This window comes from Canis aureus, chromosome 35 (assembly GCF_053574225.1).
Source record: "Canis aureus isolate CA01 chromosome 35, VMU_Caureus_v.1.0, whole genome shotgun sequence".
Lineage (NCBI taxonomy): Eukaryota > Metazoa > Chordata > Mammalia > Carnivora > Canidae > Canis > Canis aureus.
The window spans coordinates 27,312,783-27,327,987 of NC_135645.1; the positions used below are offsets into that span (position 1 = coordinate 27,312,783).

The 15,205-nt window shown below is 34.8% G+C and overlaps 1 protein-coding gene across 24 annotated transcripts in view; it reads right to left on the reverse strand.

The window, feature by feature from the left end:
* EPHA6 (EPH receptor A6) overlaps window positions 1-15,205 on the reverse strand; it is an 887,621-nt gene that overhangs the window by 681,653 nt on the left and 190,763 nt on the right. For all 24 annotated transcript variants that reach the window (XR_013372579.1, XR_013372578.1, XM_077884567.1 and 21 more), the window contains one exon: window positions 9,136-9,799. Coding sequence is in view for 22 of the 24 variants with exons in the window: in XM_077884567.1 (XP_077740693.1) it covers window positions 9,136-9,799 (664 nt within the window). In the remaining 2 variants the exon portion in view is untranslated. The remainder of the gene's footprint in view (window positions 1-9,135; window positions 9,800-15,205) is intronic.

Sequence of the window (15,205 nt, forward strand, 5' to 3'; positions counted from 1 at the left end):
GTTCTCAAAACAGATTATCATTAAACATGTATGAAAGCTGTTCAGCCACCAACAGCTACTTCAGAAATGGTCAGGATGATAAAAGAAGTTCACAGACAGTGACGTCAATGGCCATCGAGAACAATGGGTAAGAGTGTCTCAGTGAATTTAATGTGGTATCTGTTCTGAGGTTCTTCACAATGCCTACCCATCATGGCTATGGCTGTGTTTATCCTCCTTTCTTAATGAGAGTGTTCTATTTATTTCAAACATTGCAAATTTTCTGTTAGGGTAGAGGGCTCTACATTTCTCTACTGGTGACTGTGGGTCACTAGTCAATAAGACAATATATTTGAACCTGGTGGAGAAAATTCCGTATCACGAGATACATGAGGATGAGCATACATGTTTTGTGGGTGAAATGACAGACTATTACAGAGATGACTAAGTATCTACAAAAACTGGGGCTTCCTCCTCCATAACACAGAATCATTGCTGGGACATCACTACTGAGCCAGGGACAGCATTTAACAGCCATATAACTAGCCATATAACTAGTTCTCACTGCTGGTATGTGATTAGAAATGATGTGTCTCTTCATATCTGAGTTGGTTAAAAAGCACATGTACCTTCTCCAATCTCCTTTTACAATTTCTGAACTGGGCACAAAGAACTACAAAACTCTTAAGAGATAGTTGGTTCACTGAATGCAAGAAGCCTGGATCCCCGAATCATTATATTGGGTGGAACTCCTGTCAACCAGGAGTAAATTTATTAGTGCTCTTAGATTTGCTCTATATAAAGCCTCAGGGAGCAGAATTAGTGCAACTACAAAATTTCCAAGTAAAAAAAATAAAAAGACACGAAACAAAACAAGTTAGACTACAAGTAATAATTCCAAAGTACACAATTGATGCTAATACTTAAAAAAAAAAAAAAAATAGAGCCAATGCACTAAGATCAGGATATAAATTTAGACCGAATTGGTTTCAAAATTATTTTAGTGTGATTAAGATTCATAAAGAATAAAATAACATTTATAAAAGAGAAAAATTATGAAACACACCAGGTATAAATTAAAACAAAAACAAAAACAAAAACAATCCAGGGCAGCCCAGGTGGCTCAGCGGTTTAGCGCCACCTTCAGCCCAGGGCCTGATCCTGGAGACCCGGAATGGAGTCCCACGTTGGGCTCCTTGCATGGAGTCTACTTCTCCCTCTGCCTGTGTCTCTGCCTCTCTCTTTCTCTCTCTCTCTCTCTCCCTGTGTCTTTCAAGAATAAATAAATAAAATCTTTAAACAAATCAAGAAATGAAAAAAATGAATAGAAAAAACTAATGAAGATAAAAATAACTCAACAGATGAGGTAAATTTAACTAGGTGTAGTCAAAGTGAAAATTTATAACCTAGAAATTAGTGCTAAGGTGAAATATTTTTAAAAATCAGAGACAAAGAGGATACTATGGAAAGTCTCTAATAAATATCTAATAGGTAATCTAGAAGAAGTAAAGAAAAATATAATACACACACTTTCTTAATTTAAAAAAAATGAAAAGCAGGAAAAAATAAATGCACACCAGTTACATCATAATGTAACTGAAGACCAACATATGGAACCTATAATCTCTCAAGTAATGAGAATTCCTCAGAAGAACATTAGCAACTATAGTTTCCACAGATTGTCATGGACAGGGAAATAGTATTTTCAGAACGTTGAGGAAAAATAATAGCACCTAGTATTCTGTACCCAAGTAAACAATCTTTGAAAAAGGAGGTTAAAATAAAGATATATTTAGATAGCCACTAAATAGAATTTAAATACTTACAGTACCTTGCCAAAAGATCTATCAAAAAATAAACTTTAGCAAATAGAATACTGAACCCAGGTAACAGGAAATAGTAACAAAAAATAGCAAGCATACAAACTTAATATATCTTGATGTATCTAAGTGTTGACTTTATAAACCTCTTAATTTTGTTTCTTTAAAAGGTAGAACTGGGGCACCTAGGTGGCCCAGTGATTGAGCATCTGCCTTCAGCTCAGGGCATGATCCCGGGGTCCTGGAATCGAGTCCCACATTGGACTGCCCATGGCAAGCCTGCTTCTCCCTCTGCCTATGTCTCTGCCTCTCTCTGTGTCTCTCATGAATAAATAAATAATATCCTTTTTCTGGAAAAAAAAAAAAAAGGTAGAACTAAATTTCAAGACTGGTAGCAATTTCAGTGAGTGGCATGGCATGCCATATTCGAAAAGTGAAGAGAGATGCTAAACAATTTTATCATATTTTTGAAATATTTGTGTTAAGAAAGGATTTTTTAAAAATTATGGACAGCCTCTATAGAAATATGAGTTTAGCATTGAAGTCAGCATACAGTAAAATAAGGTACTAGAATCGAAGTTAAAATTTGGTTAAAATAATATACTAAAAATGATCATTTCAACCCAGCTTATTTTTAACCTATTTTTAAAACTGTGACAAAGGACAAAATATAATTATTTAACTTTACTCTGTCTTTCTTGGAAATAATACCTTCTATTTTTAGACTCCTTGGAGCCTCTTGATTTCATATTCTCCTCAAGCTACATGAAAGTCGGGAATTGCTTCATGAAAAAAACGGCTTTATTTGGAATTGAAGGTTATATTGTAAGAGTTTATATTTAGTTTTGAGAACCTTTAGAAAGGGAAAATACTATTTGGGCCATTAAGTATCCCCTTTTATTCTGATCCCAATCTCACCTTTTAGCTTTCCATCATATCCTCAAACTCCCTTATTTAATGCTGGCAAATCTTGGTGTCTCAAAATTTCTTTATGCTCTCTGCTTCCACAGTTCTCTCTGATAACATGATTGGACAGGAGATCATAAACACAGAGCATAAATGTTTCTGAACTGCGGCAGGGGATAGAACCATGCAGCCTTAATAACAACGCCCTTCAGGAGCTCAGATCAATAGCTGTGTCCCGAAAGGCCCTGTGTGTCCCATTCACTTCTGTGAACAGTAATGCAATCGTCCGAGAACTGCCACCATCCATGCCTCTTGAATTTTAAAGCAACACTAGAGAAAAATAAATAAAAGCATCTACCTAGAAAAGGTTTTATTTTTTTAATGATTTTATTTATTTATTCATGAGAGACAGAGAGAGAGGGAGGCAGAGACACAGACAGAGGGAGAAGCAGCCTCCATGCAGGGAGCCCCACGTGGGACTCAATCCCAGGACCCCGGGATCACCCCTGAGCCAAAGGCAGATGCTCAACCACTGAGCCACCTGGGCATCCCAGAGGAAGGGTTTTAAAAATTCCTCCGTGTTTCAGAACTTTTATTTCCATAGTCAATTGTTATTTTGTAAAATTATGTCATGTGATCCTTATAGACTTAAGGGATATATCCCTGCAGTATGTATGTATATGTGTGTATATATTCCCAGCAGGTTTAAAAACCCAAACTCTATCATCTCTAAGTATAAGTGCCACTGTCTTAATGAGATTTATTCTAAATTAATATCCAAGAGGAATTTATTAGAAATTCATGTCACTTCAAAACTCACAAATGAACTAAAATTGCATTCAATTTTTCATGTTGTTTCCAATTACTTCTTCCATAGTGTGAAAATATTCTTAGATATATTCAGTGAAAGACTATTTGATGTAAATCAATGCTTTATGAATTAACATTATTTTTTAATTCAAACCCTTTGTGGAATACATTAAGACAATTAAAAAAATAAAACCTGTAACATCAATATGCCTAAGTATGATAGTTTTAATCATAAACCTATGAGATAAAATTAAAATAGTTATGAAAAATAAGTTGAGATTTGAGCCAAGAATAAAATATTCTTTACGGTATATAACAGAATAACCTAAACTATTGTTTGGTTTTAAATTTTAGCATATCTGCTTAATGTAATATTTATGTCTAAACCTGATTGATAGCAAGAACAAGAGAACTTCCCCCTTATATGCTTCTAGAATTTGTATCTAGATATGCCTTAACAATCTTATAGAGAAATGAATCACATGTTCAAACATCCAGTAGTACAACTTTTAGGATAAAATATAATGATAAATTATTTAAATGCAAACAAATACACAACAAATAAGTACAAATAAATATTCATAACATTGATAGTATGGGTAAATATAGTTTAATTCTATTTCACTAGAATTTATTGTATATTGTGTTTATTGTGTTGTTATATAGCAAATCAAGAGTTCTCAAATCCATTCAAGTAAATTATCAAAATCCTTAAAACCTCATCATAATATTTTCTATCATCATATCTTACATCAAAGTTCAGAACAGTCCATATATTTCTCCATCATTCCCAGTTAGTTGGAATTTCTGAACAGATATGTAGATACTGTTGTAAATTGTGTTCATATCAGATTCCAAAGAATAAGCAAGAACAAAATGAATGATGAATTCATTTGATGAAGAACATAGTGCTCCTTGGAACTAGTGGATAGGCAGTGAGATAAGGAAATGAATGAGAAACAGGAAGAATGAAAAAATGGAGAAACAGAGGAGGGGATAGAAATAGGGAAGGAAAACACAAAGACCAGACTGAGAAATATTGAGGCTTTAGTTCTTGGTCTGGTATCAATTACTGAATGGCCTCAGGGAATAAAATTCTGTTCTCAGTAATTCAGCATCCTGATTTATAAAATGAGGGAGAAAGATATTTTTAAAACTATTTTATATATTTACTTGAGAGAGAAAGAGAAAGCAAGTGAGAGAGCACAAGCAGGGGGAGGGAGAGGGAGAAGCAGGCTCCCCGCTGAGCAGGGAGCACATGGGGGCTCAATCCCAGAACCCCTGCGATCATGACCTGAGCTGAAGACAGATGCTCATCAACTGAGCCACCGAGGTGCCGCAGGTAAGATAATTCTTATGGCTTTTCAGATCTAAAGCAACTAGATCTGATCTACTGCAATCTTTTCTGAAGAAAACTTTACTATTTCACAGAAAGGAGAAGAAACAAAGCACTACAGAGCACTCGGTAGGTATATCAATAGTGTCTGCCTGTAAGTACAAGTAGAGCTTGGTTCTCTCAATGCCTTATGATGACTCATATCAATAAATTTTTTACCCTGAATTACATATATGTTTTTAAAATACTCCTCCTAAAAAAAAAAAATAAAAAAATAAAAAAAAAAATAAAATACTCCTCCTTTATCTGACAGCCCTGGTGAAACAGACATATATATAATTTTATAAATAAGGAGGCTGAAAACAGAAAGAAAGAAAGAAAGAAAGAAAGAAAGAAAGAAAGAAAGAAAGAAAGAAAGAAAGAAAGAAAAGAAAAGAAAAGAAAAGAAAAGAAAAGAAAAGAAAAGAAAAGAAAAGAAAAGAAAAGAAAAGAAAAGAAAAGAAAAGAAAAAAGAAAAAGAAAGAAAGAAGAAAGAAAGAGAAAGAGGAGGGGGAAGATGGAAGGAAGGAAGGAAGAAAGAAATGGGACAACTCAGAGCACCCACCCAATAACCACAGAGATCCAATCCAAGGTAGTAGATGTGGGATGCAAAGCACACTCCCTGCCTTACTATAAGAGACCCTGACAACATCCAGCTGGATTTCAGACTCACAATGGACCAGGCACTGCTGTGTTCCCAGCCCTTAGGAAGGGGAGAATCTTTTGCAATTACCCTGTCTATATCCCATGTGTATGGTGTGTGTGAGGAACTATAACTTACCTGTTTAGTTCTTAGTTTTCCAGGTCAAGAGGAACTTGAGCTATGAGGTTTCATTTACATCCTGAGCTAATTTTAAATGGTACTCTTCTGGACGTCAACACAGTGCATAATGGAATAAATGTTTGGGAAGATGTGGGGTTTTGTGCCTGAAAGAGGGACTTGAATCATGAAAATCCAGAGTGGACTGTGGCATACTGTCACACTGGCAGCTCCCCCTAAATATATTTCCAGGAATTCACCCCCTTGTATAGTACCCCCTCATATACTCACTCTACCTGGCCATGTGGAAAACTCCCTCCTAAGGCAGCCACTGCACTATAAAAAAATCTTAGACCTAACACCAATAAAAAATAAATTTATTATTTAAAAAAATAATAAAAAAAATAAAGGGTTAAAAAAATGAAATAGGGAAAAAAAAATCTTAGACCAGATTCTTAAATGATGAGACACCACATAGAAATAAACTCTGGAAGATGAGAGGTCATTCTGACATTCCAGCCTCACGGCTGAATTCAGCTGCATTAGTGACCTTTGCGTACCCTAAAGCAAAAGAACTGCCCAGTTGAGCCCTGAGAAATCATAAATTGGTGTGGTTTTAAGCTAGTAAGTTTGGGTTATTTTATGTCAATAACAACAGATAAATAAAACATAAGATTCATTTATATTTATCTCTACAACCTACGAAGGTGATTAACAGATTAATAGGTACTCAAAAATGTTAAGAGCTCAACTAAATGAAATGTTCTAACAAAACAGACCAAAAGAAATGATAGAAAGACACTGTTTTTTCTTCTTCAATTATATATATATATAATATATACATATTATATATACACACACACATATACACACACATATCTCACATTATATATGTGACCATATGCTATCTGACATATGATTTTATTCATATAAGTTCCAATCAATTGGCCATTTAGGTTACATGTAATTCAGAGATTTGGTTATGAAATAAGTTGTTGCTGGATGGTGATAGAATCTGATAAAAAATATTATCAAAGGAAATAAAGGAATAATACAAAATGTCAAAAGCAGACACTTAAGTAAGTACTCTGAAATGGAGACCGGTGGTAGTATAAAATACCTGTCTAAAAATGAGGTGTCTTAACATTCACTCTGGCTTCCCCTGTGTTTGTAAACAGTAATTTATTGTATTCAATTGGATCTAAGCAGATTCACGTGTTTTTATTAGTTCTCCATATACTTTATCATGAGTTGACTAGTACCACTACATTATTTATGGATAAGGAAACTATGCTTTCAAAGCTAATAAGCCATAGATTTAGAATTCAAGCTTGATTCTTCCAATTTCTGCTATCCACTACAAGGAGATGATGAACATTTGTATTACCTCCACTCTCTATTTCTAGAATCAAATAAATTAAAATAAAGATAACAAGCCATAAAATAGATGAGTCTACCAGTAGCTCTACATAAGCTGATAATGATTACCGTTTGTCCAAAATCATCCTTACCTAACAAATACAAGAATTTTAAGGCATATAAATAAGAATGCAATTCACAGAGTAAACATACTAATTAAGAAAAAATATAGCCATCAATAACTGTCACTACCTCTTATTCCATGATTAATACCATAAAAATACAAATAGTTAATAAAAGCTAATCATACAAGTCCTGAGAATTATTCTTTGCATATTTTAAAAATCTTTATTATTTTTACCAATGAATGCCCAGCTTCTATGTAAATTAAATTAAACCATGTTAAAATTAAACCATGTTAAAACTACACAGTTAAGTATGTGTAATGTTTTATCCTTAACTTTTATTATCCTCTTAATTCCACTGATTATTCACATATATTAATTTTTCTTCAGTTTATTTTCCAATGTGTAGATACATCCTATAAAACCCCCTCAAAGAATAATTTCTGACTATTCCATCCTAAATCCTTGTCAAGGGTGAATAAAAATTTAGAATTCAATCTATTGATAAGCTTCAGGGAAACATCTTTTAAAAATCAGGGGAGAAAAGCTGGTTCATGCTTTATAAAAACTATACCACATATAAGATATTAATATTTTTAAACAAACACAATCATCATTGGAAACTCTAGTGAAATCTTCAACATTCAAGAGCACAAGTGTTTATAAATAGATAAGATCTTAAAAAATTCACATATATTTTCCATGACCCTTATATGTATACAAGTATGTTTTTCCTTGTTTATTCTCATCTTTTTTAAAGAACATGAATATATCACTAACAAAGGAGTAAATAAATTCAACATGGTGCTACAGAAAACAAACTTATAAATCAACTACCATTAAGTATGAAATATCTGTATTGTTACTATTTATCAAGCCATAATTTTATTTCTATATTTGTGTTTTGATTACAAGTCCCAATCCAAACACAATTGATGTATATTATCTCTATGTAAAATTTTTAAATGTATAAATTTATTAGATTAATAAGCTTTCACAAAATGCATCATATAAAGAAAAAATCTTCCATCTTAAAAATTATATTGTTATCATATCATTGTAAAAGAGATGGTTCTAAACTTAGTTAGCATTGTGTTGTATTAATATTTCCTAAAAAATCTTACACAAATACTACTATTACAACAACTAAAAGGTAATTTGTTACGTGGTGAGAAATTGTATTAAATAGTAGCAAAAGATAGGGGTGCCTGGGTGGCACAGTCTGTGAAGAGATCTACCCTTAGTTTTCTGATCTACTCTTACTTAGTTTCCCATCAGGTCAGGTCGTTAGCTCAGGCTCCTAACTGTTTCCCCTCTCACTTTGCCCTTCCCTGCCAGGGCGTGCACGCATGCATGTGTGGGTGTGTGTGGGTGTGGGCACACGTGTGCACTCTCTCCCTCAAATAAAGAAGTCTTAAAAATAGTAGCAAAAGATAAATTAAGCTCTGACATAGTCAGTATTCAATCACCAAACATATAACACCTGCATAAATTATCCTGTATGTTTTTGAAACATATATGTGAATTCCTCACTTATTTAAATATAACTTTATCTTACCTAGGAACTATTCAATTACTACAATTCAACATGAAGGAGAATTATTTTCAAACTATCTTTAAATGCCACATTCTAAGTTATCAAACATGAAAGTTGAGCAAACGTCCATTTTGAATCCCTTTTGTTTTTTGTTGCTGTTATTAATTTTGCTTTACTTTATAAAAACTAGGTGAATACAGCCATTCATATGGCTTAACTACTTTATTAAGTCAATATGGAAGAATCGCTTGTCATGGTATAGAATTTATTTTACATGTTTATACACACTTCCTAGGAGAAAAAAATAATAAGAAACTATCTTATAGTTAATAATTTCTTCCACAATCAATTCTGCCAGTAATTTCATCTGAAAATGTATTACTTGAAAATGAATGTAAAACAAATTTGCCTCTTTAAAACATCATTTAAATGCATGATAAGTTATTTGAGTGCATCTTTCTTACCGTGACAAGAACCATCGATTTCTTCATATCCTGTACTGCAGATACACCTTCCAAGAGGAACCAGCCAATCTCCATCAGCTCCACAATAGAGTTTAGGAGTATCACGCTCTTCTGCACTCTTCACACAAGAGCCCCTTACTTCAACCAAAGAAGAAGAATCAACCCTTGGGATGGTGTCAGGAAACATAGCCAAGTTACGAACAGTGAAGGGGCACTTTTTGTAGAAAACACGAACTGAGACCAGGGCAATGCATGCCCCAATGTCTTGGAAAGCCAGATAAAATCCTTTCCTTTCTATAGGCCCCACCTCACGAATTTCTGTGTTAAGTTTCAGGATACGATCACCCAAATCCATCTGGGTAAAGCTTTCATCAGCAGCAATTGTGTCAATCTTTGTATATTGGCTTGGCTTGAATTTGATTCCATGGGACTCATCTGATTCCACATAATACAGATTAAATGTTTCTTTGCAAGTTCCCAAAACCCAGGGAATGCTGTTACAATCCCTCAATGTAAACTTCATTTCCACATAAATTTTCTGTGCTGCATCACGGGAGATCCAGTTTGTTCGAAGCCAGTTGTTTTGGTTTGGTTCCATTACATTGCAGACCTGGTACGTGTGAATGGGCCTATTGTGTTCATCCATTTCAGTGATAGCATCCCACTGCAAGAAGAAAAAAAAAATTAAATGATTGTAAAACAACAGTGGTTTAAAGAGATATGATTACTTCCAAAATTTTCTATTTTAGCAAAGAAATATAAATAGAAAGGATACAAATGAAGCAATACAAAGCACCAATGCAGCAGGATTTTAACTTTTTAACCATGGACCTCTGGCTAAAAGTATAGGTTCTGGACATACCAACTATCCGGGTATGAAGCTTGCTTTCCTACATATTAGATCAAGAGCTACTTAATTTCACCTCTTGTTTCCTAAACTGTAAAATGGTGCTAATAATAGTACATGTTTCCTATGGTTGTTACAAGGCATAAGTTACTTAATAGATGCAAAGCAATGTGAATAGTTCTTGGTACACGGTAAGAATATAAAATAACATCCATTATATGATCAAAATAAACAGACTGATGACAAATACACTGTGGTTACCAACCTGCCTTCATATCCAATTTGCCACAAATTGAGATATATTTAGCAGTATTCAATTAAATATTTACATGTCTGACAGAAAACAGACATAAATAAGGCCACAGACTTATTCAAGAAATATTTATGAGGCACTATTCTAGACTCTGGGAATACAGCAGTGACTGGCTGAACCCTGCTTTTGTGAAGCTTAGAGTGAGGAGAGACAATAAAAATTGTAAATGAGTAAACTGAAAAATATGGTAGAAAATACAATGGGAAAAATTAAGGCAGGGAGATGGAAAAGAGGGTTGCGATTTTAAATAGGGTGCCCAGAAAAAGCCTTACTAAGGTGGTGACATTTAAGCAATGTCGTGGCAGTGAGAGAGTGAATGAACCTTGCCAAGAAGAAACAGTTCAAATACCCTTAGTCAGGAGTATAGAGATATATCTTAGGAACAGTATGAATGGGCACGGGAAGCACATAGGTAACAGGACAGAAAGAAAAAGGACAAAAATAAGCATTTTAAAGCGCTCTAGGGACACCTGGATGGCTCAGTGGTTGAGCGTCTGCCTTTGACTCAGGTCGTGATCCCAGGTCCTAGAATCGAGTCCCATGTCGGGTTTCCCGCAGCGAGCCTACTTCTCCCTCTGCCTGGGTGTCTCTCTCTGTGTCTCTCATGAATAAATAAATAAAATCTTAAAAAAAATAAAGCACTCTATAAGCATTTTAAGCTTTTAGCTTTTATTCTGAGCTTCATCATTTGATTATCTTCACTTCTACATGTTGACATTGAGCATTCCATTTATTTGCATTGAAAAATTCTGCTTATCCTTTTTTTTTTTAATTTTAATAAAAATCTTTAAGTATCGAAAGAAATTGGCATTGTCAGTATTTAGACATCTAATACGGGTAATTCCAAATTATAATTTCAAAGTGTAATTGTATATTATTTGCATAGTAATAGTGATAATTTTCAACAGATTTGAAAAAACATTCTGGTCAATTTATAGCCTTTTTGGGAAAACATGTTAAGTCATCATAGTTTCTCATTTTTACCAAAGTAAAATGGAAATAATAAACTGTTTTCTATAGTGATTAAGTATTTTATTTCCTAATACCATACTTCAGTGATTTATAATAAGATTATTTAACACATCCCGTTTGCAGTTTCTTACTTTAATTGGCTGTAGAGAGTCACTTAATCAAGACTGGTTGAATTTCAATTAGCGGTTTCTTTTTTTTTTTTTTTTTTTTTAAAGATTTTATTTATTTATGATAGTCACACAGAGAGAGAGAGAGAGGCAGAGACACAGGCAGAGGGAGAAGCAGGCTCCATGCAGGGAGCCCGATGTGGGATTCGATCCCGGGTCTCCAGGATCGCGCCCTGGGCCAAAGGCAGGCGCCAAACCGCTGCGCCACCCAGGGATCCCATCAATTAGCGGTTTCAAATAGAATGGCTACTTTCTTCAGTTTACAGGACAGTTATGACATCAACCACTTCCAATATCTACTGTATATTTCTATAAATTTATGTTGTCAAGCAACCTTAAAAACAATCTGCATCTAAAAATTTTGTTTATAAGTTGCTAACTTGAAATTCAGAGCATATTTTCCAGGAGAAATACTAAGTTCCCTTGGAATTGTGGGTATAATCTTGCAAAACACCGCTGATAAACACAGTAGTTATCCAATAATCTCATGAAGATGCATGCAATTACCCATCTCAATGTTTTCCATCTTAGTGATCACAGGTCTTATCTGACTCTTACACTGAATTTAAGGCATACCAGCACTATCATAGCTCATTATAAATATAAGATTTTATTTATTTATTCATGAGAAACACAGAGAGAGAGGCAGAAACACAGGCAGAGGGAGAAGCAGGCTCCTCACAGGGAGCCCAACATGGGACTTGATCCCGGGTCCCCAGGATCACGACCTGGACCGAAGGCGGCGCTAAACAGCTGAGCCACCCAGTTGCCCATAGCTCATTTTAAAGGCAAATTAACCATTTAGAATATAAGCAGTGAAACAAGATGCAAATAATAAAGTCTATGAACTACCAAAATCAGTATCCAAAATTCTAAGGATTTAACCGATTAGAGAGCCTCTGAGGTACTCAGCTAAGGATTATTCTGTTTTTAGAAAATTTTCCTTTTTTTTTTTTACGATTTTAGAGAATTTTCTAATCAGAACTGATCTTATTTCTCAGGAAATGTATATAATTATGATCTAACTGCATCCTCTACTCTCCCATATTGAAGTACAGAGCTATATTCTCAATAAATTCTGTTTGAACAATTACATTTTAACATTGTCACACTATACCTCTTCATACTAATAAAAAGTAGTAACCATGCTCATTACAATCAATTCTCCCAAAATGAGATTTAATTAAAATGTCAAAAATGGCCTCTTGTGATAAAAAAAAAATCTGAAATCATTTCATATGTTTATTTAAAAATATGTTGGGTTCGGCAGAAAAGTATTTATAAAGAAGGAAGGGTCAGGAATGGGAAAAATATAACATACATTCACTGAACAAGGGTCATTTGAACCAAGGGATGAGGAAAAGACAAAATATACACAGAGAATGAGAAATGTGGTTCTTCTCCAAGATATTGCATAAAGATTCTAACAAAATGGTGCATCATTTTCTGGGTTAAATTTGTGATATTCAATGGTCTATGTAGTGTTTCTTCTCTCTTTAATTTTTAAAAGAGAAATCAGAATTAGATTTGGATACCAAAATAGTTAAAACAGATCAACATTTAGATTTTTGTCATATCCAAAAACACTGAAAGTCACTGAAATTAGATTTTTAAATTTGGATCTGGCTACTTAAAACAAGAATATAAAATCAAAATTGGTATAAGATCTAAAAGACCACCTCTGTAGTCTAAAAGCTGTAGGAGTTACTCCAACTAGCTCATTCCCAACTCTTTACTCTGCCCCTTCCTTGTCTCTCCCACAGAAAACCCAATAAAGGCTCTAGCTCAGGCTTTCCCTTCCCTGACTTCTGTGACTTGACCAAAACTTGTCACCTCCTCTGTGGCCCTGACTGGCACAGGGTTACTTCTTTATTGAGTCCTGTGAATAGAGTAAACTTTGTTTTTCCAAGTCTAGTTCTTGTTTCCTCCAGGGGCCACGTGGACCTTCCCATAACATATCCAACATTAACCTTCTTAGAACAAATAGCTTATGGGTCATGAGACGGTCTTTCTGACAACCCCTCAGAAGACAACCGATTCTTGCCTAACCAAAAGCTTTCCCTGAGCCAGACACTTTATGTGGCCAAGTTTTTCTCTATGCATCCCATATTAATTCATATATCTACTCCTTGGTCTAAAAAAAAAGATTCATAAAATGACCGTATAACAAACTCTCTCTGTTCTATTCATCCAGGCAGTAAGAGCAGATACGGGTGTAAGATACTCTGTATGTATTACAATAATTAAACAAAGATGGCATTAGATTGAGGCAGTTTTAATGCCTTTGCAAGACTACTTAAGCAAACTGTAACCTAAACTATGATAAATTCCTATAAATGCTCCAACTTAAAAAAAAAAACAAAACCTATGTACAATCAATCACAAGAAGCCCAACCAGGCTTTCCCAAATAAGACACCCACTTAAGCTACAATCAAATAATTTCCTTGCTTTGCTTGCACATCTGCTCTTTAAAAGCCGTTTCCCTAGCTCCTGTTTGTGGAGAGTGACCCCTAACCCCTATGGGTTTAACTCTGATTCAAATTGATGCTTATTCAAATGCACTCTTAGAAATTTTAGTATGCCTCAGTTTACCTTTTAATACACATACAATTAGTTTTGCTCTACTGGGCTCTTTTCTACATTATTTGTGAGTTGTTTTATAATATTAGTATTTTAAGTCATATATATAATATGAAAAAAATTAAGCAAGGCGTTAGGATATTTTGAGGTCGGTTCCTATTATATAAAAGCAAGTGGCTGGGCAGCCTGGGTGGCTCAGCGGTTTAGCGCCACCTTCAGCCCAGGGTGTGATCCTGGAGACCTGAGATCGAGCCCCACATCGGGCTCACTGCATGGAGCCTGCTTCTCTGACTGCCTGTGTCTCTGCCTCTCTCTCTCTCTGTGTCTCTCATGAATAAACAAATAAAATCTTAAAAAATAAATAAATAAAAGCAAGTAGCTGATAGAACTGACCAACTTAATTTCTATTTTTTTTAAGATTTTATTTATTTATATGAGAGAAGGAGCCTATGAACTCCTGGATGCATGCAAGTGGTGGGGAGGTGCAGAGGGAGAAGCAGGTTCCTGACTGAGCAGGGAGCCCCATGTGCGGCATAATATCAGGACCCAGGGATCATCACCTGAGCCAAGGGACTGACAGGGAGCCCACATGGGGTCAATCCCGGGACCTAGGGATCATGACCTGAGCCGAAGGCAGACACTTAACTGACTGACCCACCCAGGTATTAGGCTTGACCAACTTAATTTCAATTGCAGAACTAAAGATAGTTTTGATTATTTCATTGTACAATTTCTCCAGTTACAAGTATTGTGTACATCTAAATATTTTACACTACAGAATGCTATGCGTGTGTTTGTTTTAAAGGAACTTTTACACCTTGGAAACACGTGGTACAGAATTAAAGTTACCAAAAGTTTGTGCATATGACTGAATGCTTTATGGCACCTAAGAATATTTCTCCACTGATGGATGTCTTAGGCAGCTAGTTTAAAGTGAATGCTTCTTAGAAGTGACAGGAAATCTAAAGAGCTATGAGCAGTACTTAATCCATTTATGCCTGAGGTTCTCTAAAAACTCGTCTCCATCCACACAACGAGAATTTTTGTTACCATAGCAAGCTAAATAAACTAGGCCAAAAAGCTGGATTCCTTTTGGGCACAGAAAATTAGAACAGGGAAATTAATTCTTAATGCAACCAGCAGTCATTGTGAATCAGATTTCTTTCTTTTTTCGGAGAACAAAATAAGGC